The 23,184-nt window shown below is 35.9% G+C and overlaps 1 protein-coding gene across 16 annotated transcripts in view; it reads left to right on the forward strand.

Annotated features, from left to right (window-relative positions):
• ZNF438 (zinc finger protein 438) overlaps positions 1–23,184 on the forward strand; it is a 43,924-nt gene that overhangs the window by 10,831 nt on the left and 9,909 nt on the right. For 4 of the 16 annotated variants that reach the window (XM_021386236.1, XM_021386237.1, XM_021386233.1 and 1 more), the window contains 2 exons: positions 15,273–15,329; positions 22,807–22,911. The exons of 2 other annotated variants lie outside the window; for them this stretch is intronic. In XM_021386236.1, the coding sequence (XP_021241911.1) occupies positions 15,302–15,329; positions 22,807–22,911 (133 nt within the window). In that variant the 5' untranslated portion in view covers positions 15,273–15,301. 10 more of the 16 variants (XM_021386240.1, XM_021386241.1, XM_021386243.1 and 7 more) reach the window with 5 other exon arrangements.

Genomic DNA, 23,184 nt, shown 5'->3' on the forward strand with positions numbered 1-23,184 from the left:
ATGTCAATATATTAATGCTAGTATTCTTACGTGAGTTGGCTATAGTCCTCGTTCTTAAGTATGAGCATGCATAAGGTCTTTTTGCAAAGCTCTGCCATTACATATTATTTACATACCGCATTTTAATTCTACCTATCTGCTTGCTGCGTATGTTTAGTAATGCTTCCTGACACACTGCAGGTATTTTTGCTATTCTTTATTTTAATATACGCATACTGAAATAATCACTGTATTTTCTTTCAAAACACTCAAGCCTTATCCTGTAATATTTATTATAAAATATTGGCAATGTACTGGAGGTTAGAATGTTGTAAGGTGGGGCAGTAGAGTTAAAGTTCATTGTGATATGTCTTGCCCTGCACCTCTTCCTAGTAGAAAATAAGAGTTTTATGAACCAAACTTTAGAAGAATTAAATACTCCCTTGTCTGTTTTTGTTACCTGAAAGTGAAAATATTTGACCTGAAAAGCTTGAAACAAATTTGAGTTTGTCAGAATGTATGCAAGGAAGAAGAGAGGAACAGACCAGCTTGTCAGACTGCAGTTAGTTCTTGAGACTAAAATCTCTACAGTTATACTACTCAGTTGGAATTTCATGGTGTGAGCTCTGATTTTAAGGAGAAGAAAAACAACAAAAACAAACAATAACAAAATGAAACAAAAAACAACAACAACAAAGCACCAGCTGCCATCTTCCACCTAAAAAGTGGAATGGGTATGATTTCTGTATAAACTCTTTAAAATGAGATAACACACCAACAAGACCAACTGTGCTTTAACAAGCTGGCACTGAAAATAGTAATTTTTCAATCAAATGAGAATCTTTGCTACTGTCATAAGTTGGTTAGTGGAGTATTGTCAGACTCATGATAGGCACAAAATCCTGTTGTTTTCTTTTGAAAGGGACACAAACACACATGGGTACTGGATGATGTGTTTCCCACTTCCAGTATTTAACAGTTCCATTTCTTATTTCTGGACAGTTATTTTTGGAATTCTCTCTTTTCAAAGTTTACAAAACACACATACAGCTTGTACTGTTGTGGATTTTTTCTAACAAAAAAATGTGGAGGCAGTGATTTTTAGAGGCAAGATAAACGTGGCTGCAGTTTATTCATGTTTGCAGTAGTGTAACAAACAAGATCCCAGGTAGCTGTTATTTCTGACCATGTAAAGGAAGCACACAAATTCATTGATAGCTTATTTGCAGCTATTATTGACTAGTGAAAATATTTTCTGTTCCCTGTAGGTAAATATAGGAATAAAAATGCCTGATAGGCTTAGCTAATGGTAAGTTTTTCTGCACAGCTGACCATGTTTAGATACTGCTTTCTTAGCCAAAAAAGAGAGGTGGCTTAAGTGTAGGGATAGACCTGTAGGTATTTTTTTCTGTGCCAAGAGAGAATGAAGAGTCATAACACTTAATATTTGGGATGAAATAACCACAGAAGTGCTGTCCATATTCTAAGACTTGCTAATTGTATGCTTTTAGATGAACAGTTTGGAAAATAAAAATATTTTACAATTAGAAAGGGATTAGGAAACATAACTACATGATATCCTCTGTGTAGAAAGATACCTATTTTTGTCATCTGGTCTGATGCTTTAAGTAGTTTTGTGCTTTCTATGTAATCTATCAAAAATATATATATTCTCTAGATTTGTTACTTATTGGTGGCTTCTTTCAAAAAATGCTGTCCAAAGCTTTGCTTTTCAGAAACTTTAACCTCATTCTTACATCTGTATAAAACGAATTTGGTTTCCATTCTGTGGATTTTCATCATCTTTACATCCAGCAGATGTTACAGCTACTGCAATGAACAGTTGTGCAAATACTTACAAATTATATATTTACGAAGCCTGAAATACTGAAGAAATGAGGTAGCTATTCATCTGGAGTCAATGGTAATGCGTATTTTTTTAGATTAATCAAAAGAATGTGGTTTTGAGTGGAAGTCTTTATCAGTGCTATTGCACACTGTTTTTTTTAAAGTTATTGAAGTCCAGACTTATAGCACGATCAGTGATATTTACATGCTATGGATCATGAGGCCTGCATACAATAAAGCATGCGGTAAGTGAATTGACGTATCTGAAATACTTGTAGAAAAGGAGTAGAAAATGTCTTTCACAGTTCAACCATTAACTCACAGAGGATCATAGAGTGGCTTGGGTTGGAAGGGACCTTTAAAAGGCCATCAGTTCCATCCCCTGGCTGTAGACAGAGTTGCCACCCACTAGATCAGGATGTGCCCTGGGCAGCCAACCTGACCTTGAACATGTCCAGGTACGGAACATCACAGCCACTCTGGGCAACCTATTCCAGTACCTCACCACACTCTAATTAAAAATTTTCCTCTGGATACCTAATCTAAATCTCTCCTCTCTTAGCTTAAAGCTGTTCCCCTTTGTCCTGTTGCTACCAGACCATGTAAAAAGTCACTCTCCATCTTGTTTGTAAGCTCCTTTTAAATACTGAAAGGCTGCTGTAAGGTCTCCCTTTAGCCTTCTTCAGGCTGAACAAGTCCAACTCCCTCAGCCTTTCTTTGTGGGAGAGTGCACTAGTCCTCTGAGCATCTTAGTAGCCTTCCTCTGGATTCTGCAACGCTACATATTTGGAGTGGATAAATGAATGTTTGATGGGGGGAAAAAAAAAAATCGGCATGTAAAAAATAGCAAGTGTTCCACACAGATTTTAAGCTATTTCACTATCAGTGAAAGGTGAATGAACTTTGTAATAAGTGAAATTGATATTTAGGATTTCGTGCTTTGCTGCAAGGGAGACTGTTTATTTATTCTTTTTATGGAAATATATTCAGTAATGTTCTTTCCATGTTAAAAATCGTTTCTAAATCTTTGAGATTCCATATTCTTTGTCCAGACTTGTGTATTTCTGGTACTTGGTGCAAGTAAAACAAAATGATAAATTAAAGCAAATCATAGGTTCCTAATGAAAATGGTAATGGACCCAAGTAACTTGTGTTTTAAAACAAATTTTTTGAGCATTTACTTGAGAACCTCTATGAGGCCTGAAATGTCCCAGCAAAGCCATCTGCACTTTCTCATGGTCTCGTATATTACATATTCTGCGGTCTACTTGAACAGTTGTGACAATTCAGAAAACATCTGAACTGGTACTGTGCTAGTATTTTAGCTGACAGAATACAACAGAAGCTCTTAATAAATTGAACTGGGGACCTAGAAATGTAAGTAGTTGCTTAAAACTCATCCTATAGTGAATAAAGGATAACTAGGGGAATTTGGACAACTGCATGTACAGGGAGTTTATGCTGATAAATGACGTTGCCACTGGTCAGTTTCTGAACCTCCTGAAATACTTGTTCATGTATGTATGTATACACATGCATATATACAGATGTATATATGTATGTAGCAAATTAAAGCCATCTTCTGATTAATTCCATATAGATTTTCTTTCTGATGCATATAGATCAAATGGCATAGATGTATTAGGAACTGTGAAACAATTTTGTGTGTTGTATCTATATAGGACTTATTCTTGGCTCTGATCTCCTAATTTAGTCTTTAAAAAAAAGTGCAAAGTTTACGGAATACATGAACTTAGGAATCTGAATAAGTTGAGTATTGCTTGCTCGTTTAGATACTGCTAGACCAATTCTTGTTTTTAAAAATGTAATTTGTTTAAAACAAGGTAAGAAGGGGGTTTAATTGCTGATGATGGCAAGTGCTGTGTAGCTGGGAGACAAGTTGATGGAGTTGATAAAGATATTAATAAAATCTGTGGGCAGCAGAGTACAATGGAGTTCTTTAAATATATAGAGTGTTCTTATAAAGATACAAAAGGTTGGTAATGATAAAAATCCAATAGCAGCTAAGGATGATAAATTTCTAATGTACAGAAAGACATAAATATTCAGCAAATATTATGTCCTCTATTCAGAAAGAGACTGGATTGTGCATTTACCTCTCACCTCCTGCGCTATTAGTAATGGAAAGAGGTATTATCATTGTACCAGCAACTGTTAACACAAAATGTTTTTATATCTGCTTCACTGACAGCTACGGTTACTAAAAAAGAAGCTTTGAAACGAAGTGAATTATTAATCTTGAGTTTTAACAAATCATGGAACGGTGGAGGGATTCTAGAAGACTGGAGAGGAGTGGAACTAACATGCCCAAATTTTAAAAGTATACCCTGAGCACCTTCAAAAGGCAGATAGTAGTAGGCAGTCAGTGGAGATTTAACGAAGAATTGCATAATTAATGTTGATCAAAGTGGATTAGTCAGCCCCCAGCTTGTGCTGCTTCATGGGGTTAATTCATGTGAAGGCACTTGGATTTGCGTTTAACTTCACTGAATGTCACAGATACCTGATAGCCCTTTCTTCCAGCCTGTCTAGGTCCTTCTGAATAGAAGCCTTGCATTAGCCCCAGTGTTGATTCCAAAGACATCACTGATAACTGGTTGCCAGTTGAATTTTATGCAGCCCCTTAGCCTGATGGTCCAGCCAGTTTTCCATGCACTTCATCATCTACTTCCTAATACATTTCTTACCAGTTTGGCTGTGGGGATACAATGGGACACCATGTCAAAGGCATTCCTAAAGCCAAGGTGGAAGTGCCCACTGCTCTCACTTAGTAATTTCTGTGACAGGATGGTTTACCCTTGGTAAATCTGTGTTGGCTGTTCCCAGCCTCCTCCTTGTCCCTCACACGGCTGAAAATGGCTCTAAGGAGGGTTTGCTCTGTAAGCTTGCTGAGGACCAAGATTAGTGTGACTGGCCTGTAGTTCCCCAGCTCCTCTTTCTTGCCTGTCTTGAAGATAAATGTGCTGTGTGCCATTTTTCAGTCTTTGAGAATCTCCCTTAATGCTATGCTGTTATCTTTAAAAGATGTTATAGAGCATCCTTGCAGTGACATTTGCCTGCTCCCCTAGCAATCTTGGATGCATCCTTTATGATCCTATGGATTTGTACAAGTCCAGTTGTCTGTACTATTCTCTTACTGAACTGCATCTTTCTCTGTTGTTGGCAACATTATGTTAGTACCTCAGCCTTTCCTATGCCTTTTGTCACTAGGTCCCCTTTTCCCTTACACATTAGTTGTGTTATGCGTTAGAGTCATATTTTGCACAGCCTTTTTTCTGTTGCTGGTGTTGTTGTAGAAGCTACTTTTCTTCCCTTTATGATACTGTAGCAGGTGAATGTTGCCTTTCCTAACTCTATTTGTGCATCTTAAGCGTTGTGTCAAATAATTTAAATTCTACTGAAATTTAGAGACAGTTAATATGACTACTGAAGTTTGGTTTTGGCCATAAAATGGGAGTTAGTCCCACTAGCCAAAAATATATTTATTTCTGTCTGCTAAGCAGATTGAACTTCAGTTTCAGAATTTAAAGGATTGAAATGATTTAAGCAGTATAGGTGTCCCATTAATACCATAGATTTTCTGGGCGTGGTTGAAAATGTACTGTTTGTCAGACCACAAAAGCCTGGTTGCTTTAAAATCTTGGTCATGCTTAATTATTTTTTCTCTTGAAGTACTAATTCAGTTTGGTTTTGCTTAGATTGAGATTAAACTGAGTAAATTAGGAATACAAATATCCTTAGGAACAGAAGGCAAAGCTGGAGGCCCAGAGAGAAAGAAGAATGTTCCCAGGGTTAGCATAGTCTGAGCACCACAGCTGGTTGTTGGACATCAGCCAGGAATAATTTTGACTTGTTTAGTTCACATATTTTTCTCCATGAACATGTTTGGGGGACACTTCATTAAGTACATCTAATAGTCTTTGAAGCTCTGTACCCTTAACCTTTTTTCAAACAAGCAGGGATAGTGGATACAAAAATGAAAAAATAATATTAGCAAGGATTATCTGCACAATAAAAGGAACACAGTATAAATGAATGAAGGCAGTGAAGTAGGACAGGTTAGAATTCAGTTTATTCTTTGCATGTTTATCTGCATGAAGATTTTCTGTAGTAAGCTGTGTTTTATTGGTAACGTTGTGCAGACATACAATAATAATTCCTACAAAATATCATTAAGTAAATCATAGAATTTGGATATACACTTTGCAGATCTTCTCCTGTATCCTATGTGGCAAATGGCTCTCCAGTCTGAACAACAGACACTATTTTGTGTTGCTTCTGGTTGCTTATCAATCAAGCAATATCTCTGAATGTAGATAAGCCTGTGGAGTATTTTTGTCTATCTAAATTTTCTGATTGGTATTAGGAAATGTATTTATACCAGGTAAAGTGGGGAAAAAAAACAATACTGTTCCATGGTCTGCTCATTCTTAAAAGAAACAGTGTCTCAGTCCCTTTGGCCCAGCAGTTGATGTCAGTTGCATCAGGCTGTTGGGAGCTCACAACCAGGGAATCAGGGCATTCCGTGCCGGAGAACTCAAAGCGACGTGTCCTTTCCTGAAAGAGGAGATAAATATGACTGTAAGAGCGAAGAATGCGGTCTGAACAGCTGAACCTCTCTGCTAGGACTGAATATAACAGCTTGGGTATGCAACAGCAGGGAGGGAGGATGCTGCTGCCTCTTTGTGTTCTCGGCGCACAGCTGGGCAATTGCTTCTCTTGATGCAATCTTCACAAGGGTTCTGCAGCTGAAGTCCAATTATTGAGCTGTGGAAGTTGAACTGGCTTTAATTTTGCAAGAAAGTTTTGAATACATTGGTTGTATGTTTGAAATTCTTTTTATCTAAATGAAGAAAAATTATGCAATGTTAGTTAACACTTGAGGTGCTATGCGAGGGTTGGTTGGTTGGAGGGAGTTAAGTTTCTTCTTAGCAGCCTTTATGGTTCTGGGTTTTAAATTTGTGACCAAAACAATGCTGATAACAGAGCAGTGCTTTTTGAAGTGTGGTTTGTTAAGTTCCAAATCCTAGTGTTAAGTCCCATTTCCTGGTTTACCATGTTTGGGAAACATAGGTTATAATTCCTAATTGAATAGCATCATTAAGAAAACACAGCTATTATATTTGCATATCTAGTTTTGAAAGTATGTGTTCTTGAAGTGTAGTAGGCTCTCAGCTATCCAGAAAAAAGGTCCTTAGCAGTGAAACACAGCAGTCTGGGCTAGCGGTACTATAGACATAGGTTGGCGACAGGATCGGTGTAGCATAAAAGAAGTCAGAGCAGTCCTTAATACAACATAGTTAACAATGTTAGTTTAACATCATTCAGTTTTTGCTGAGGGAAAGCTAGGCCTTAGAATCTGTTATGCTTTGATTGGTCTTAGGCATAAAAGTGTATGTTAGAGGCCAGTCCTTGGAATCTTGCACAACCAAACATCTTAAAAGTGATTAGTCAATAGGCAATTCAATTTTTAACATACTGGGAGTATATATCACCTTGGCCTAGCAGATCCGTTGCTTGATCAACCAGTTCCAAGTTTGCCATCTCACTTTGTTGTCTTTGCTGTGTACTGGTATGCTCCTCTTTTTTTTCCCAGCTTTTGAATGCTTATTTTGTTTAAGTCTGCAAATAAGACTCTTTGAAGTTGCTTTTAAAAAATGTACTATATTTTCTGTATGTTGGATGTAGCTGCACAAACAAATGTTTTTATTGGGTAGAGAGTGTAGCTTTCTGAGCTATCTAGTTGACTTTCTAAGGAACTCCATAGCAGAAATTCTTACAGGAACAACTGTAAGTGATGCTCACTTTACATCACCTGGCAGAATTTTGTACTATTCGACTTTGGAGCTGTGAAGTCAAAAACAATTCCATTATTTGAGTCAGAATTGCAGAGATATTTCACCTTGCAATGTTTGGAGTGGTTTTTTCATTGCTGATTTGTTGTCAGCTGTTGGTTATCTGTCTTCTAAGGTGAGTGTTAACAACATTTCCAGACTTTACTAAAATACTAAAAACCCTGTACAAAATCCTTTGTGAATGGCACAAGAGGTGTCTTTTTTTAGATTCCCCTGAGGGAATCGGTGTCCAAGTAACCTAAAATACCATCATCCAAATAGAAATAGTGATTAGGGATTGATTGTTTCTCATTTAGATTTCATATAATTTGAAGGCCAGCTATGATTATGTAGGACTTCAGTGCCACGTTTCAGGCTTCAATTGGTCAGCTTGTGCAGGTGAATTTACTATATTCTTGCCTTAACCATTAAACTTTTAATGGAACTTTATGGCTTTGTTATCTGAGATATTCAAATACGTTTTGACTGTGTGTAAGTTCTGAAGTATTGAGTATACTTAAAATATGTTAGGAATTCCAAGTTAAGAAAACAGAACACTTGCTTTTCTATCAGCATTGCAGTCCTGGTTGGTTATTTCTGTAGTCTAAACTGATAATAAGATCCTAAAAGCGAATTTTTGCCAGAAAAATGTCACTAAACTACCAGTAATAGCTTATTCCTGAAGTGTTCAAGTTGAAGAAGATGGAAAAAGAAAGTAATACACAAGTAATGTTTTCTTGGTCTTTCCTGTAGTAATCTTTAACTATTTTTGTTAGTAACTTTGTCAAACACGTAAGCCTCATTCTACCCTTGAAATAACTTGCTTATCTTTAGAGTAATAGTATGTAAATAATAATAAAAAAAACTATGTGGTACTCTGTTAGAAAGTATCTTTTCTCACTGCCAGTCATAAAGTCAAATTCTTTTTGATCCTTTGGTGTAGCATGAAATACTTTACAGCTAATTCTGAAGTGCAGTGAAAGCATTGGAAAAGGAATTGCTGGAAAAATGTCATACATACACAGGCTCAATGTTACTGTAATTTTTCAGATTATCCATTTGGCCAAGTTGTAAACGTAATTAGATTTTTAAGGGCATTTGTCCAGATGAGTTTTGAAAACCTCCAACTCGACAAAGCCTTAAACTCAAGGTAGGTTGACCTGCCCCAAGCAGGGAATTTGGGCTGGAAGGCCTGCCAGGATCCCTGCCAGCATGAATGGTTGTGTGAGTGCTGGTGTATGCAATTATGGCTGTTTCTCTAATGTTGACTAAGTTGTGCTATAAGTGCAAGGCGGCCACTGTCTAGTATTTGTGACATTCCTTATCTGAAAGGAAAGCTAAGATACTATTAACAAATACATAGTGCAAAGCTAATTTATATATTCTGTTCTTATTTGGCCAAAGCAATTATTAATTATGAACATCAATAAAATAAAAAAAAATCTCAGTCAGTCCTTACAGTCTGCATTGTGGCTGAAAACCTTAATGGTGTACTGTAATTCCACCATGAATGGCATTTCATATTGCTAACAGAATAGTAAGATCTATAGGTTCCGTCTCATGCACCTGCATTACTGAGAACTGCAGCAAAGCAGATTTGTGACTTGGACCAAAACAATAAATTAGTGCTTAGTTTGGAGCTAGGATAGCACAGAAGAAAGCAGTACAAGAAGGAACTGTACAGTCTGAATTTAAAAATGAATTCAGAAGTAGTCATTGCCAAGTAAGAGTGCTAGATGTCTCTGTCTCATGATTTTTAAAAATATTAAACTAATTTGATTGTAAGTTGTAAGAATTATTGACAGCTTAGATTTCATGTAGTATCTTATAAAAATGAATAGTTTGAATTTGTCAAAACTATTGTTTCAAACTGTCCAGAATCCAGAACAAAACGTAGCAATTCATACTTATTCATCATTTCATAGAATCATAGAACTGTTTGTGTTGTAAGGGACCCTTAAAGGTCATCTGGTCCAACCCCCCTGCAATGAACAGAGACACCTCCACTAGATCAGGTGCTCTGAGTGCCATCCAGCCTGACCTTGAGTGCCTTCAGGGATGGGGCATCCACCACCCCTCTGGGCACCTGTTCAGTGCTTCACTACTGTTATTGTGAAAAAGTTTTTTTCTTATATCCAATCCAAATGTTTAAAGGAGTACTTGGGGAAGGTATTTATGAACAAAAATTTAAAATGACAATCTGTAGAAATGTGGGAAAAAAATATTTTTGGTGTTCTAGTTGTCTAATGATAGTCATAATAGCTTTTCTGTTGTTTGCTCTTTTAAATTTTTTGAAATGGTGTCTTTTTTACAAATAGAAAATAGATTATTTTCAGTCATAAAAAACTGTTCAGCTACAACTTATTTTGTGCACATACATTTCATAAAATGATGACTTGATATTTCGCCTTCTTCATTCAGTTAATGTTGCTCCCATGCACACTTCTGAGAAACTTCTATATAATTCTTCTCGGGCCCTTGAGCTTACTCTCTTAGTGACGGTTACGATTGTGAAATATGAATTACTGCGACTTCTTGAGCTGTCTTCATCAGTAGAAAATTTTTGAGATATCCTCATTTCTGGTGGTGTATGTGTTAGTCTTTATTTGTGCAATTGAAGAAGTTGGTTTCAAGAGATAAATCATCTGAAGAAAAGCAATCACCTTCAGTTGCTTTTTCTTTTAAGCCAGAAGATGCAGTCAAAAGCTGAACTTACACTGTATTGTTTCATAAGTAAGCTTTCATTATCAACACAATATTACTGAAAGTAGCATAGAACCTGCTATGTAGGCACAGTTCCACTCTGACAGATGGACATAATGTCGTTGTGCCAGAGTACCATTACATAGATCACATAGCAGGGTACGAAGTGAAGAATTTTTGTCCAGGATTGCCACTGTGGCGTTCAGTGAGCTTGAAGTTCAGGAAATGTGCTCTGGCTGGTCCATCACAGAGGATGACCAAACATGTAAAAATAGCCTGGGTTTTAAGTTCTGATGGGTTCTTACTGGAGGGAAAAAAAAAAAAAAAAGGACCGATTGCAGTGAGGCTTCTGTTTCTTTTTGGATGTCTGCTGAAGTCACCTAGTGGTCTCAGCCAAAGGAATTCTGCTACAGACACGCATTTCTTCCTGATTAATTACCTAGGTATGGGAACATTGATAGTATGTAATCTATCTTATAAGGGAGCTGTTGTTTTAGTGTATGTATATCTCTTTGGATACATAGTTGTAGGATAAGGAACTACTGATGTAGGGTGAAATACTGATGTGGAAAATAGGATTAAAATAGAACATTTTGAGTAATAATAAATAAAGCTTCTGACTGCAGATTTGGATGGTGAAAGCACTGCAGGCTTTTGGCAAATACAATTACTTGAACAAATCCTTTTGTGTGTTGCACTAGTCAATCTTTATGTATGTCATTATCATTTCCTCGGGATTTTTGTCATACTGCATAGCTTCAATGTTCTAATCTTTTGTTTTAAGTCTAACTCAGCCTTTAAATACTGAGGTTTTGCTAACTTTCCTGGACGCTATTGCTAATCGGTACTTTCTGGGGAGCTTCGTTTCTCAAAAAGTTTCGAAACGTTGGGAAACAGTGGTTGCGTGGAACCGTTGTTTAAAAGATGACACAGTATGTGAAAGAACAGGTGTGAAAAATGAAGTGAATGAAATTGCTTTTTAAACATTAATTGACATTTTATGGCCTTCTGTTAGGAGAACATATTTTCTAAACTGTGCTAAGTACTTCATTTTTTTTTCTTTTTGACTAAATATTTTTCTTCTGAAATTAAATTACGTAATACTATTTAACTAATGCTTCATTACATGCCTTGTTTTAAATTAGAATTTGTAATTAAACTTCATACAAAATTATAAAATTTGATTTAATGCTTTCTTCCAGTACCTGAACTAATATTCACTGCATTGGATGGTATAGTCATCAACGAGAAGCTTTGTTCTTTTAACAAATGTACCAAAAATAAATTCAGTTAGGGTCACAGTGGTTTAGTTTAGTACTATTAAGATAGTAAGTATTCTAATTACTTTCAGTAGTAGATAGTTCTCCCTTCCCAGAGGATGAGATTTTTAGTTTTGACACCTGCTTAAAGCATGAGGATAACAGTAAAATTAATGTCTTAACCTTTACAGCCTTTTTATCATTTTCTGTGTAGTATCCTAAAGGATTTTGTATAACATCTAAAATAAACATCCTAGTATGGGCAAGCATCAAATTAGGTTAATTGAGTTCACCTAATATTCAGAGCCAATGTGTCTGTCAGGACACCAGTTTCCTATAAAGACCTGTGAGGGTCTTTCCGCGAAGATTACTTTTGAATTATTGGAAGTATATGCTCTGCTTCCTTTGATTGGTGAAGACCAATTTACAGTGTAGTTTTAAGACTCTTTTTCATTTTCTTTGATTTTTTTTTTTTCCTTCTGGTATCGATCCTTTCATTTTGTGGTAACATAAGGAGTACTATAAACATGATAGAGCTTTTTCTGTGGCATTAAGATGAATTTAACTTTTTAATTCTATCCAGCTTGAACTCCACTTACTTGAAATTCTCTGATCCACTAACAGCAGATTTCAAGGGACTATTCTGAATTCTGGAATACTGCATTTTGAATGTCTTTTTTAACTATCCTATCTTAGTGTTACAAGCTGAACAAAATAGATTTTAAGGTTCTATAAAAATGTACAAGTTTGGTCATTTGGTTGAATGATGTAAAATTAATTATGTTGGTTCATGCTCACTGTCATCTTTTGTATTCGGAAAGAAGTGGTATTGGAACCATAGGAGTGCTCCAAAGTCCAGTAATAACAAGAAAGTATGCAAGGCTGATTTCCACTTCAGTATTCATTAAAAATTAAAACCAATGGGACATCCTGAAGTGGTGGCCAACACAATATCTGTTCTGGACATAGGAATGTGAAATATGTAAAAACTGCGGTTAATAATTTTATTTCTAAGATCGGATCTTTTTGAACACAGTGATGTTTTTAGAAGGAAGTAAACATGACGAGTTAAACTTGCCAGCAAATGAAAAAAAGAAAGAAATGTGAAGGTGAGTTACAGGTAGCCATGTAGATCTTCTATCCCTGAATCCCATGCATTCGTTCAGAATTTCAGAACTTTTTGAACAGATAGCAGCATACATTTTAGGGCAGCCATCAAATGTGAGTGGCTATTGAGTAGCTGTTAAGCATGTTACTGACTGGCTGAAAAATGTCATAAATTTTCAGTGAGCGAGGGCCATTAATCATTGTGTTTATAGAAAAATGCCAGTGGGACCAGTTCCCAGAGTAGCGCCTGGCAGTGGTCAAAAGGCAGCATCGCTGTTGATGGAAATGTGAATATAGTAAGCGTGTAAAAGCCCCACCGATCCCTGGAAGCTTCTTGTTCCCAGACTGCAGCCCGACGGCCCGTTCCGTCGCGATGGACCCCGGGGCGCTTGGGGAGTGTAACCGAGGCGCGGAGCGGTGCCCAGGAGCCCGGAGCAGTGTAAGCGCGGCAGGCCGGGCCGGGCCGCTGCTTAAGCACCACGGACAGGGCCCGGGCGGCCGGCACTACGCTGCTGCGCCTCGGTTGGAGCTCTGTGACTGGTACCTTTCCAAAGCCTCCAAAATCAGAATCGGGAGGACAAGAATTTTAAACCGTGTGTGACTCCTGTCACATTCTTTAACATGCTGGTTATGTTCAGCCAAACCAAACTATGATGCAGCTATTCCAAATGCTAGACCGTTTAATGGCAAAGAAAATCTAAGTAGATAACAGCGTAATTTTATGTTGTAATTGTATTATGTCTTTCATACTTGACAAATCACACTGGAAAGAAATAGTCAGCTCTTAACAAGTAGCTGCTTAGTGATTTATGTTAAACACTGTGCATCAAATAAAGTGGTAAGAACCAATGTCAAGCTCAGGAGAGGTGGCAGTGTAATGTTTACTTCACAAATGCATGCTAGTGTTCCTCATTGTGACATCTATGGAAGATTCTGCTTATCAGTCAGTTATAGAGGATGCATGCAGTCAGATTTTTGAAAGAAAACTTATGCTTAAGCCTACGTTGACTATGTATCTTTAGAATGCATTGTCCCATTGGAAATCATGACGTGTTCTCTTTCTTTGAGTTTAACAGAGATTTTTGAATTACAAGAAACCTAAGTTAGTTGTAGGAAAAACTGAAATATGAATGCGTATAAGCAATTCAGTGAAACGTGGTTTAAAACTCAGGTATGGTTTGCATGAGGTACAAGCATACTAGGATCTATGCTGAAATAATTTTGGAAAACTTGCCATTTTTCTATTGTTACTAGACTTAGTCTTTTTCAACAGGGGAAAGAGATTTACTTTTTCAGGGACCTTTTTGGTTTTGCTTTTTGTGCGATGTTTTTTGAATGAACTGGAAGGTTAAAATTTGAAAATGTATTAGCATTGTTAGTGTGTAGCCGTAGTGAGCTATTTCACTTTTGAGAGTGAAGAACTGATGAGAAAAAGAGTATTAATGGGCACATGAATGCAATCTCAGTTCATATATTGACTGAAGTGTGCTTTGAAAATAAAATTGAAGGCTGAATAGATACAGAACTGCTGAATACACTGGTTCTGAGTTTACTTTTGTTCACTTAGATAAATTAAAAGATTAGCATGGAAGGGATAGTCATTGTTTGTGACCTCTGTACTTCAGCAAAAGCTACTATTACCCAGAAGTTACTACAATTTGAATAAAGTTTCAGTGTTGACTCTGCAAGGTGAACAATAGTAGCACAATAGTGGTTGAAATGACATGTGAAAACATTTGCATTTTACAGGATACCAACAGTAACTAAAAATTTGTCAAGGGATCTTCATGGAAAAAAAGAACAGGCACAGAAAACATGTATGATGAGTTAACATCATCAAATTACTTTTCAGAGTGATGCAATTGATTTGTGTTTTTCTTTGCTGTTTTCTTTCATTATGCTATGTAAGCCTTGGATGTAGTACAACATTGGTATGATGTCGAATGTTTCAATAGATGAGTCAATGATTAAGTGACCTAAATTATCACTGCAAACATTGGCCTTTGAGGCCAAGTTCAAAACATGTTTGCTAGGACATGTAGGGAGAGTTTTGGTTTTGTATTGATCCGAGATTGTACACTGTATCTCAGAATTAGTTACTGGCTCGTTTCATGAGGAATAAATTGGGTTATCAGTATGTTAAGAAAAAGTGTGCATAAAAAAAGTTATGTTACTTTTCATAAAAAGTTTTGCTTAGTAGAAACTTGTTTACTTCTTTATCCAGTGCTTTAAAAATAGTTTGAGACCTCAGTGTGAACACAAGGTTTTCTTCAATTTGTACATTTAAAAATATATAGCAAAGCAGTTACATTCATTTCTTAAAATTTTATTTATAGGAAGATAAGAAACCTCCTTACATGTAATTGCTCCCTCTATATTAACACTTGAACTAAAAAATCTTCCCTGCAAAATGTGGGAATATTATTGCAAGTCTGTTCATACAACTCTACGCTACTAGTGACTTCCTTTAGTTTTTTAAAAAGTAACAGAACTTCTAAGCATCTGTATTTCTTCTTTCCAGGAACGTTGTCATATCTATTAGAGGGCATAATGCAGAATCCTTTAACTTTTTCTGCAGGTACAGTATACTTTCTATACATTTTTCTTTGGGAAATTAGACATTTGTGATTGAAAATATGGAAGAGGTAGTATCCTCCTTAATAAAAGCTTAAATAGTAGGCATAACTCATGCCCTAATTTTTAATTACTGTTTATTATTTTTTAAAAAAGCTATTACACTGTAACACCTATCACATTAAATGATTGTAGAAGCTAAGATTGTTTTCTTTTTAAGACATGGCTAATTAATGTTACTAAAAATTTAACATATATACAACTCTGCTTGTTGGAATTAGCAGAATTAAATATTCAGGGTTTATTACAATTTTTATCCTATATATTTGCAAATCATTGTTATATTTGATTCCTATGTAATTGGGGTTCAGATCTATGTGCAAGTTGCTCTGTAAGACTAACGCAAACAAGAAATTACCTATTTTCTTAATATGACCTTATTTTTGGATTCACCTTTTCTTGAGCATTTCTATCCTTATTAATATTTCTTGTGTTCGACTACATTTCTGCTGTTTTGTCTCTTCAAAAGTCATCTTTTGATGTAGTTTTTCAGTGGAGTGTCTTGAATTTTTTTCTTCATTATTAATGAAGATATTTGCACCACAGCTGTATATTCCTAAGTCTCTGGATGTTCAGCCGTAATTTTTGTTTCCTTTCCCTGTTGTTCTGTGTTGTAATACTAGTGTTTAAGTATGATTTTTAACTTACGCTGTTTTTAGTAGTAGTTCTTAATTGTAAGAGGATGTTTGATGGATATGACAGAAAGCCTAATGGACCCTTCTGAATCATTGTAGGCTGTCAGTTAAGTTTCCATTGTTAGTACTTATACAGAGTGCTTTTCTTAATTATCATTACTTGTTGGGAAGCACAGGGCTTTTGCTGTCATATAAGTTTATACTTTACCCGTTCTGTCAAGTCTGTAATAATTCTGAGGAAGCTATTCTGAGAGGACATCACGTGAATTGATCTTTGATGTAGTTCTGTCTAATGGGACTGTTCTATCAAGACAGGCAGTACGTACTGTTGTATAAAGCCATACACCCTGCAGTCTGCTCTACATCCATATGCCTGCGAGTGAAATACCTGAAATTCCCATAATTTAAAGGAGAAGGTGAATTAAGGGTATGTGGCCATCATGTAGTCAAACTCTGTTAACTTTAACAAAGTTATTTCTGGGTAACTGATGGAGAATATAGATTGTGAAGCTTTTTGCAAACTCAAAAAAAAAAAGTTGGTGTTTTTTATTTTGTTTGTTTAAGAAAAATCCATTGTAGTCTGTACCCCATGACCAGCTTTCATGCGGAGTGAATTATAAGAGCCACGTTCTAAATTCTGGAAGTGTTGTTCATGATGGAGCTCATAACCAGATCCTGACCAAGAGCTGTATCACTGTGAAATCATGATGCTCTACAAGTGTTCTGAGCTCAGTATATTTTTGGTGTTCTGTGGCTGTCACTTCTTTTTGTCCTTGTACCATGTATGACCTTTGATTCTTTAAATGTTATGGCCCTTTGAAAATATCAAAGTTATTAACAATTTATTATGATTTATGTGCAACTGTAGAATCGGTATATCTCTTACAAATAAAAGGTTTGAAAATGAATGGCATTGGAAGTAGAACCTATCCATCAGCTACACGTGATATAACATTTTTGTCAGCCTTTCTGTACTGTCAACAGTCTTGTTATTTTTCAGTAGATTATGGAAGTAATGGTGATGGCAAGTTATTTGAGTGACAGTGTAAACTCTACACTGCTACCATTTGTCATGAAGTAGCAGGAGTTTTGTAATCTGAAACGTGCTCCTTCTGCACATATTTTCTTCATATTAAAATATTATATAAGAAAGGTGATTTTTCATATACAATGATCAATTGTATACATTTAAAACAGATACACTTTTCTGAGTAATGAGAAGTAGTTAACTTCTGAGATTTCATAGTTCCAAGGAAAATTACAAAATCGTAATTGAAATATCATATTCTGTCATTCACATCCATGTAGATATTTGCGTTTGAACAAGTGCTCTATAATGACACAAAATAACTCTGAACCTTAAAGAGGTAAAATCCCCATGGTGTTGTATGAGTGGCACTTTCAGATTTGTAAAATGCTTTTGCTGAATGTCTCTAATGTGAAATAATGGTGTGTATTGTACAATGTTATGTAAAATATGACTATCGTGCTTTTTCTAGGAACTTGTTTAATACCATGTCATCTTCCTGAAATATGCATTAGAAAAGTATACTCATATGCTGATACAGTTTTCCTCCTTGGTATATTTTAATAAATAATCATATAACTTTAAAAATGAATTGCATAATTTAATACAATAGTTTAATATCAATGTTAGTATAGTCGCTAGGTGCTAGGAGATCTCAAACTTCAATTAACCATGTAAATGTGTTCTTTACCATCAGCCCTCACTCTGCTGGAACCCCTGCTGCCTTTATATCATTAACATAAATGCAGGTGCAAATAGCATTTATGCACTTTGATAGAAAGCAGTTGGAGACATTTCACTGTGGGACACGACACTTTCAGATTGTGTACATCTGTTCAAATAATGTATCCAAGCCAGTGACATGAGTGCAAGGATAAAAACATCTGCCCCTGAGACCATTTGCCATACGGCAGATGCTTACATCTTTATTTATGCAGATGGTTTGTGTGATGAGCTGAGAAATGATGAAAGCAGGAAAGTCTGACAAAGATTTCAGGGTATGGCTTGAGATGGGAAAATATGTTGGAAAAAGAACTTCATTTTCAGATGTCTATGAAAAAAATCTGTTATATTTACTGATGTTTTTAGTAACGCGGGTGTATTTGAGATATTAACAACATTAAAAAAACCACTAACCTATTTTTTAAAATAATTTTGTGTAAAAAATTATACTGCAGCTATAGAAGATAATAGTTTAATGGGGAGGCTCAACAGATAATACCTTGTTTAACTGATTTTAACAGGAAGGCTCAACAGCTTTGCTTCAAGACTTTCACATTTTCAAGTTTATTCAAAATACTGAGTTGAGGGAACGGTTTGCACTACGTAGAATATTTTGCAATACTAATGTAACCTTGGGAAGTGTGTAAAGGCTGTATGTTAAGATTTTGTGACATTGGAGATTCTTCAGCAGAAGCTGTATTTACTGTTACAAAAAATTAGATTTGTAGGCTAGCCTTTCTCTTGTTTGAAAATTACTGTAGATTAACTGGCATGAGTCGCATATATAAGCTGAATTGGCACTGAATCAATGGAGAACAAAACAACAATGGCTTAGACCTCAGTGCTTAGGCCGGAGGAGCCCAATGCCGGGGGTGGATGGATGGGGCTTTTTTTGCTACACCCGACTCCCTCTGCTGGACTTGTGTGACCAGGACCTGCTTTGTCTAAAGGAGCCGTTGCCACTCTCAGCACAGTGAGCGCTCCAGATAAACATGAATTCAATGTGAAGTGTAATGGTATTTTTGCACACAGCAAATGAAGGATGTCATCTCTGGCCTGCATTCTTGCTAATTGTGTTCCTGTTCTAATTCCATTGTATGTTGGTGCTCTTCACAAGCATTTGCTGATACATTATCACTTATCAGCAGCATATTCAATCAATTCCTTTGCAGTACATCCAGTACAATCTTTTGAAAATCAGTGCTGCTTTAGGTAACACAGTGCTAGCGTGGGCAAATGTAGTAATGTCAGAAAGCACTGAAGATAATGGGAGTTACGCATGGGGTGAGAGGAAGCATTCTGATGCTGTAATTTGAATTTTCTGCTATGTCCTGCTGCTGGAAAGGCCTAGCCATGTTCAGGTGTAGCAGCAAGTGAGAACTTTCTGTTCTGAAAACTAATGTTTTAGCCTGGGTCTTTCTGTAGAGATTCACTTTCATTTGCTCTACGGGGCTGTTTTTGCCTTTGAAAAATATCCAATCTATGTGGAGTATTGTGATGATCCTGTGATCTTCACTTTTGTTTTAAACCTTTCGGGAACTGATTACAGGTAGCAATGTTTGGCATATCTCAGACAAAGCCATATAACTGTATTCTGAAGTAAACTTGGTTGTGATAAAAGAAGATGAGGGAATAGCTTAAAAAGCATTTCCGAGCAAAAGCCATAGAGATTCCTCATTCAAAACATAATTGGATTGGGTCATTATGAAAAGAAATGAACTATTTTAAAAAATAATTCTGAAAATACTCTCCTAAAATCATCTAAGTTTAACAGTGTGTTCTATATTCTGGTCTTTTCTTTGGAGAACAATAAAAGCTATTCATATGGGAAGACTCAGAACAAGTCAGGCCATGTCTAACCATCTTCTGATCCTTTATTCATTTTCAGTGAGGGAACACTTTCGAGGTTTGTAGTGCAGAAGGCACCAGACAGATGCTTTTAATGTCTCAAGTAATACAAATTTGCTCTATGGAGAATCTGTAAGACAAAGGAGTGAATTAATCATTTGTTTTCTCTTACACAGGGCTCTGTTTAGATAGAAGTGCTTTGACTTTAACATAAAAATAGATTAACAGTCTGACTCTTTTTTTTGTGCTTTGTTTGCACACCAGCATTTGCAAAAAAAAAAAAAAAAGTTTGGGATGTTATAGTCTTAATTCCCTACTGCAACAATAGTAGATGCTTTCCGTCACAGAGAGGGATGGAAGGAAAAATAGTCTTCATCTCAATTGGAATTTGATTCTGTTCTCAGCTTATTTGAAAGATGAGCAAGAATCTAGTTGCAAAATATTTCATGACTTATTTATAAAATAGTTCTACTTGACCTTTTGTACTGCACAGTTTCTGAAGAATTCTGCCTTCGTTTTTGTAGCAGACTCCATCATTATTGTCTCCTGCACTTAAAAAAAAAAAAAAAAGTCTATTAATTACCATTTACATTAGGTGTATCAGGATTTTGTCCAGGTTGATGTGATCTTGATTGTCCTGTTAAAAAGGATTTCACACTGGCGTCAACTTTACAATGAATGAATTAGCATTTAGTTTGTATGTTTCTTGAAACTTACTTCAAGAAATTTCAGCTGGCAGGTCTCCCAGAAGATAAGTTCTAAAAATCCACTTGGTCTTTTCTTTTGAAACTAATGTTTGTTCCCACCTCCTAGAGTACCTAATTCATATTCACAATACCATTGAAGGTTTATGAATTTATAACTAGTGCTTGCATCACCTCCCTTTATCTTTTATGAACAGTTAGTTCCTCCAGGTGGTTGCAGCACTGAAGCCTTGCTTTGCTAATCTCTGGGGATGGTATCCTCTGAGTGGAATGACTGGGCAAAAAGAACAAAGGTAAAATACTGGAACTGTGGTGCTACCAAAATCATTACTTTTTTAATCAACTGAGCTGTGTCAGAGCAGCATGATTTCTAGAAAGTGCACGCTTTAGTTTTGACATGGTTGATGGTTGAATCTAGTATAGAGATGTGTAGAAGCTGGAATGCACTCTTTTATTGTGTATGTATGTAACAGCATCTCTCAGACAGAAATGTTCTGTTCTTAAACAGACAAAAACCAGTGTTCTCACCTGCGTAAAGATAAGAAATAGTTGCAGAGGCAAGGCAACCCTTAGATTTATTTGCATAAACATTATTCCTAAATTCTCTTACTGTGTCAGAGAGAAAAAATGTGTGTGATTTCTTCAACTGTGAATAAAATTAATAATTACAGATGCTTTATGTCTAGCTCTTCTTGTGACAGTTCTTGTTTCTTGATATGAAAACGTTTTGATCTGTTTAAAGCCTATTATATTAACCTTAAGATTAAATGAGTAGCTTGTAATTTGAAAGATAGTGCCTTCAAAGAAAACCAACTTTTTTAAAGTTCTCAAACACCACTGTAAGAAGCTAAGAAGAGTCTTTCAGAAACTGTTTAAGGAATACAGGAAGTGTCCTCCTGCTCAATGAATTTCTTTAAATGTGCTTTAATCTCGATCCCATGAAATAATAAACTTGCACAGAGTTTAAAGCAAAGGTCTCTAAATAGTAAAACGCTTTGTGCACAACTGTCAAATTATATTGATGCTAAAATTTATATTAATTAAATGCAGCTTTAAAGAGATGTAATTTCCCTTCTTAGAAATTTAACAAGCTGTTTTGATGTTGTTCCTCCAGTGGTATGTCAGAACACGTTTTCTAGATGTTTGTATGTTCTGTATCTTAGTCTTTCTGCAAATGTTGTACTGTGGTTTTCCAATCTTGCATTAGAGTACTTTGTTATAGTGTTTGATTTCCCAATCTAATTTAAATTGCACAAAAGGATTGCTATGTAAACATAATTATGTTTTCAAGCATTGTAAGGTAAGGAGTGCAAGATATGAGATTATCCTCACAGTTTAAGTGCTTCTCCATTCCAAATTACGTGTCATAGTTATGTTCCTTTCCCATCTTGAGTCTACTCATAATTCCTTTATCCCAGTCTGACTCTGTCCTAGACACTTTCCAAATCTCATTTCTAACTTTTTTGTCCTTTTTCTGCTTGCCCTCTGTATATGTATGTAGTTTCTCTTTTATGTCTGTATGTATGTATGTCTGTATGTAGTTTCTCTTTTGTGCTGTACGAGCCCAGCAGTTAAGAGGTAAGGAGAGAGAGACCATTTCCTTGTTTTCAGCATTGGTGTTTGGAACTAAAACTGTACTTTTTGGAAAAACCCATCTCAGCCTGAAGCATGAGCACGTTCAGTACAACGTAATCATTGGGAAAAGTTATTTTCTTAAAATATCTGTTGAATGTATGCCAAGAGCTTACAACTTTGGCCAAATTGGGGCAGCTTTTCTGGAAGACAAGAAATTGCTGTGTCAAATGTCAATGTCTTCCTCTGGTAATTTACTAGATTTTTATTTAAAAAAAAAAAACAAAAAAACATGCACCTGGGGATGGCTGACATTTTCTGTTAATTTTTGAAAATTATGAGGCAAGTAGCTAGAATGGAATGTTCTACCCAAACCATTTGTATTTGGCAAAGAGAAATGACTGAACATTGTTTCTTATAGCATGTGGTGTTGGACAGTCCTGACTTGCGCACTTTATTACCAACTTCACATCTTGCAGTTATGCAGCAAAAGGAGTTTTGAACTTAAAAGGCCAAATTCTGTTTTCTAGAATGGCTGCCATTCTGTTAATTTATGTAAGATTATGGGAAGTGTCAATCAGCATAGAACTTAACCTTCTATAATAAAAAAAACTCCGTAAAGTTATGGAAAATTCAATTTTATGAGCTTTTGGTTTTGGTACTGTTGTATCTCTACCATGATGCTCAAGCTAAAGTATCATGTCTGTTTACCACGTTAACCAGCTTTACTCCTTTATAAACTGTTGCCTTGTATTTGGCATGTAATATATTGGATTTTAAAACATTTTGAGGATAAAAAAATGGTGAAGACCAAGAAACAGTAGCTTTCTTAGTGCGTTAACTGAAAGATAATGTTTTATATACTTTTTTTATGCTGGAATCTATTTGTAACTGACTGAAGCACTTTTGCAGGTGGTGGTTTTTTGCATGCTAATCCTGCAGAGAAACAAAGTGTTCAACACAGTATGCTGAGTCAGCAAAAACAAGAAACTTGTGCTGGAAAGACAGTATCCACAGGTATTTAGTGTGTATGGAGATTTGGCAAAATTAGTGATATTTCGTATAGCATTGACTGAAATAAATCTAGTATTGTGTGTTAGAAAGTTGTTACGCATTTGGTTTCCCAAAGAACTCAGTTGCCTTCCTTTTGAAGTTTGCAAAAGGCTACAGCATAAATGCGTATTACAATATCATTAATCTTTTTTTGGTCTATATTTTGCCTTTTCTTTTAAAACTGAGCGATCCTTCTTCTGTGTTATATTCTGCCAATTGTCCAGTCCTACACAAATT

The sequence above is a fragment of the Numida meleagris genome, chromosome 2, assembly GCF_002078875.1.
Source record: "Numida meleagris isolate 19003 breed g44 Domestic line chromosome 2, NumMel1.0, whole genome shotgun sequence".
Classification (NCBI taxonomy): domain Eukaryota; kingdom Metazoa; phylum Chordata; class Aves; order Galliformes; family Numididae; genus Numida; species Numida meleagris.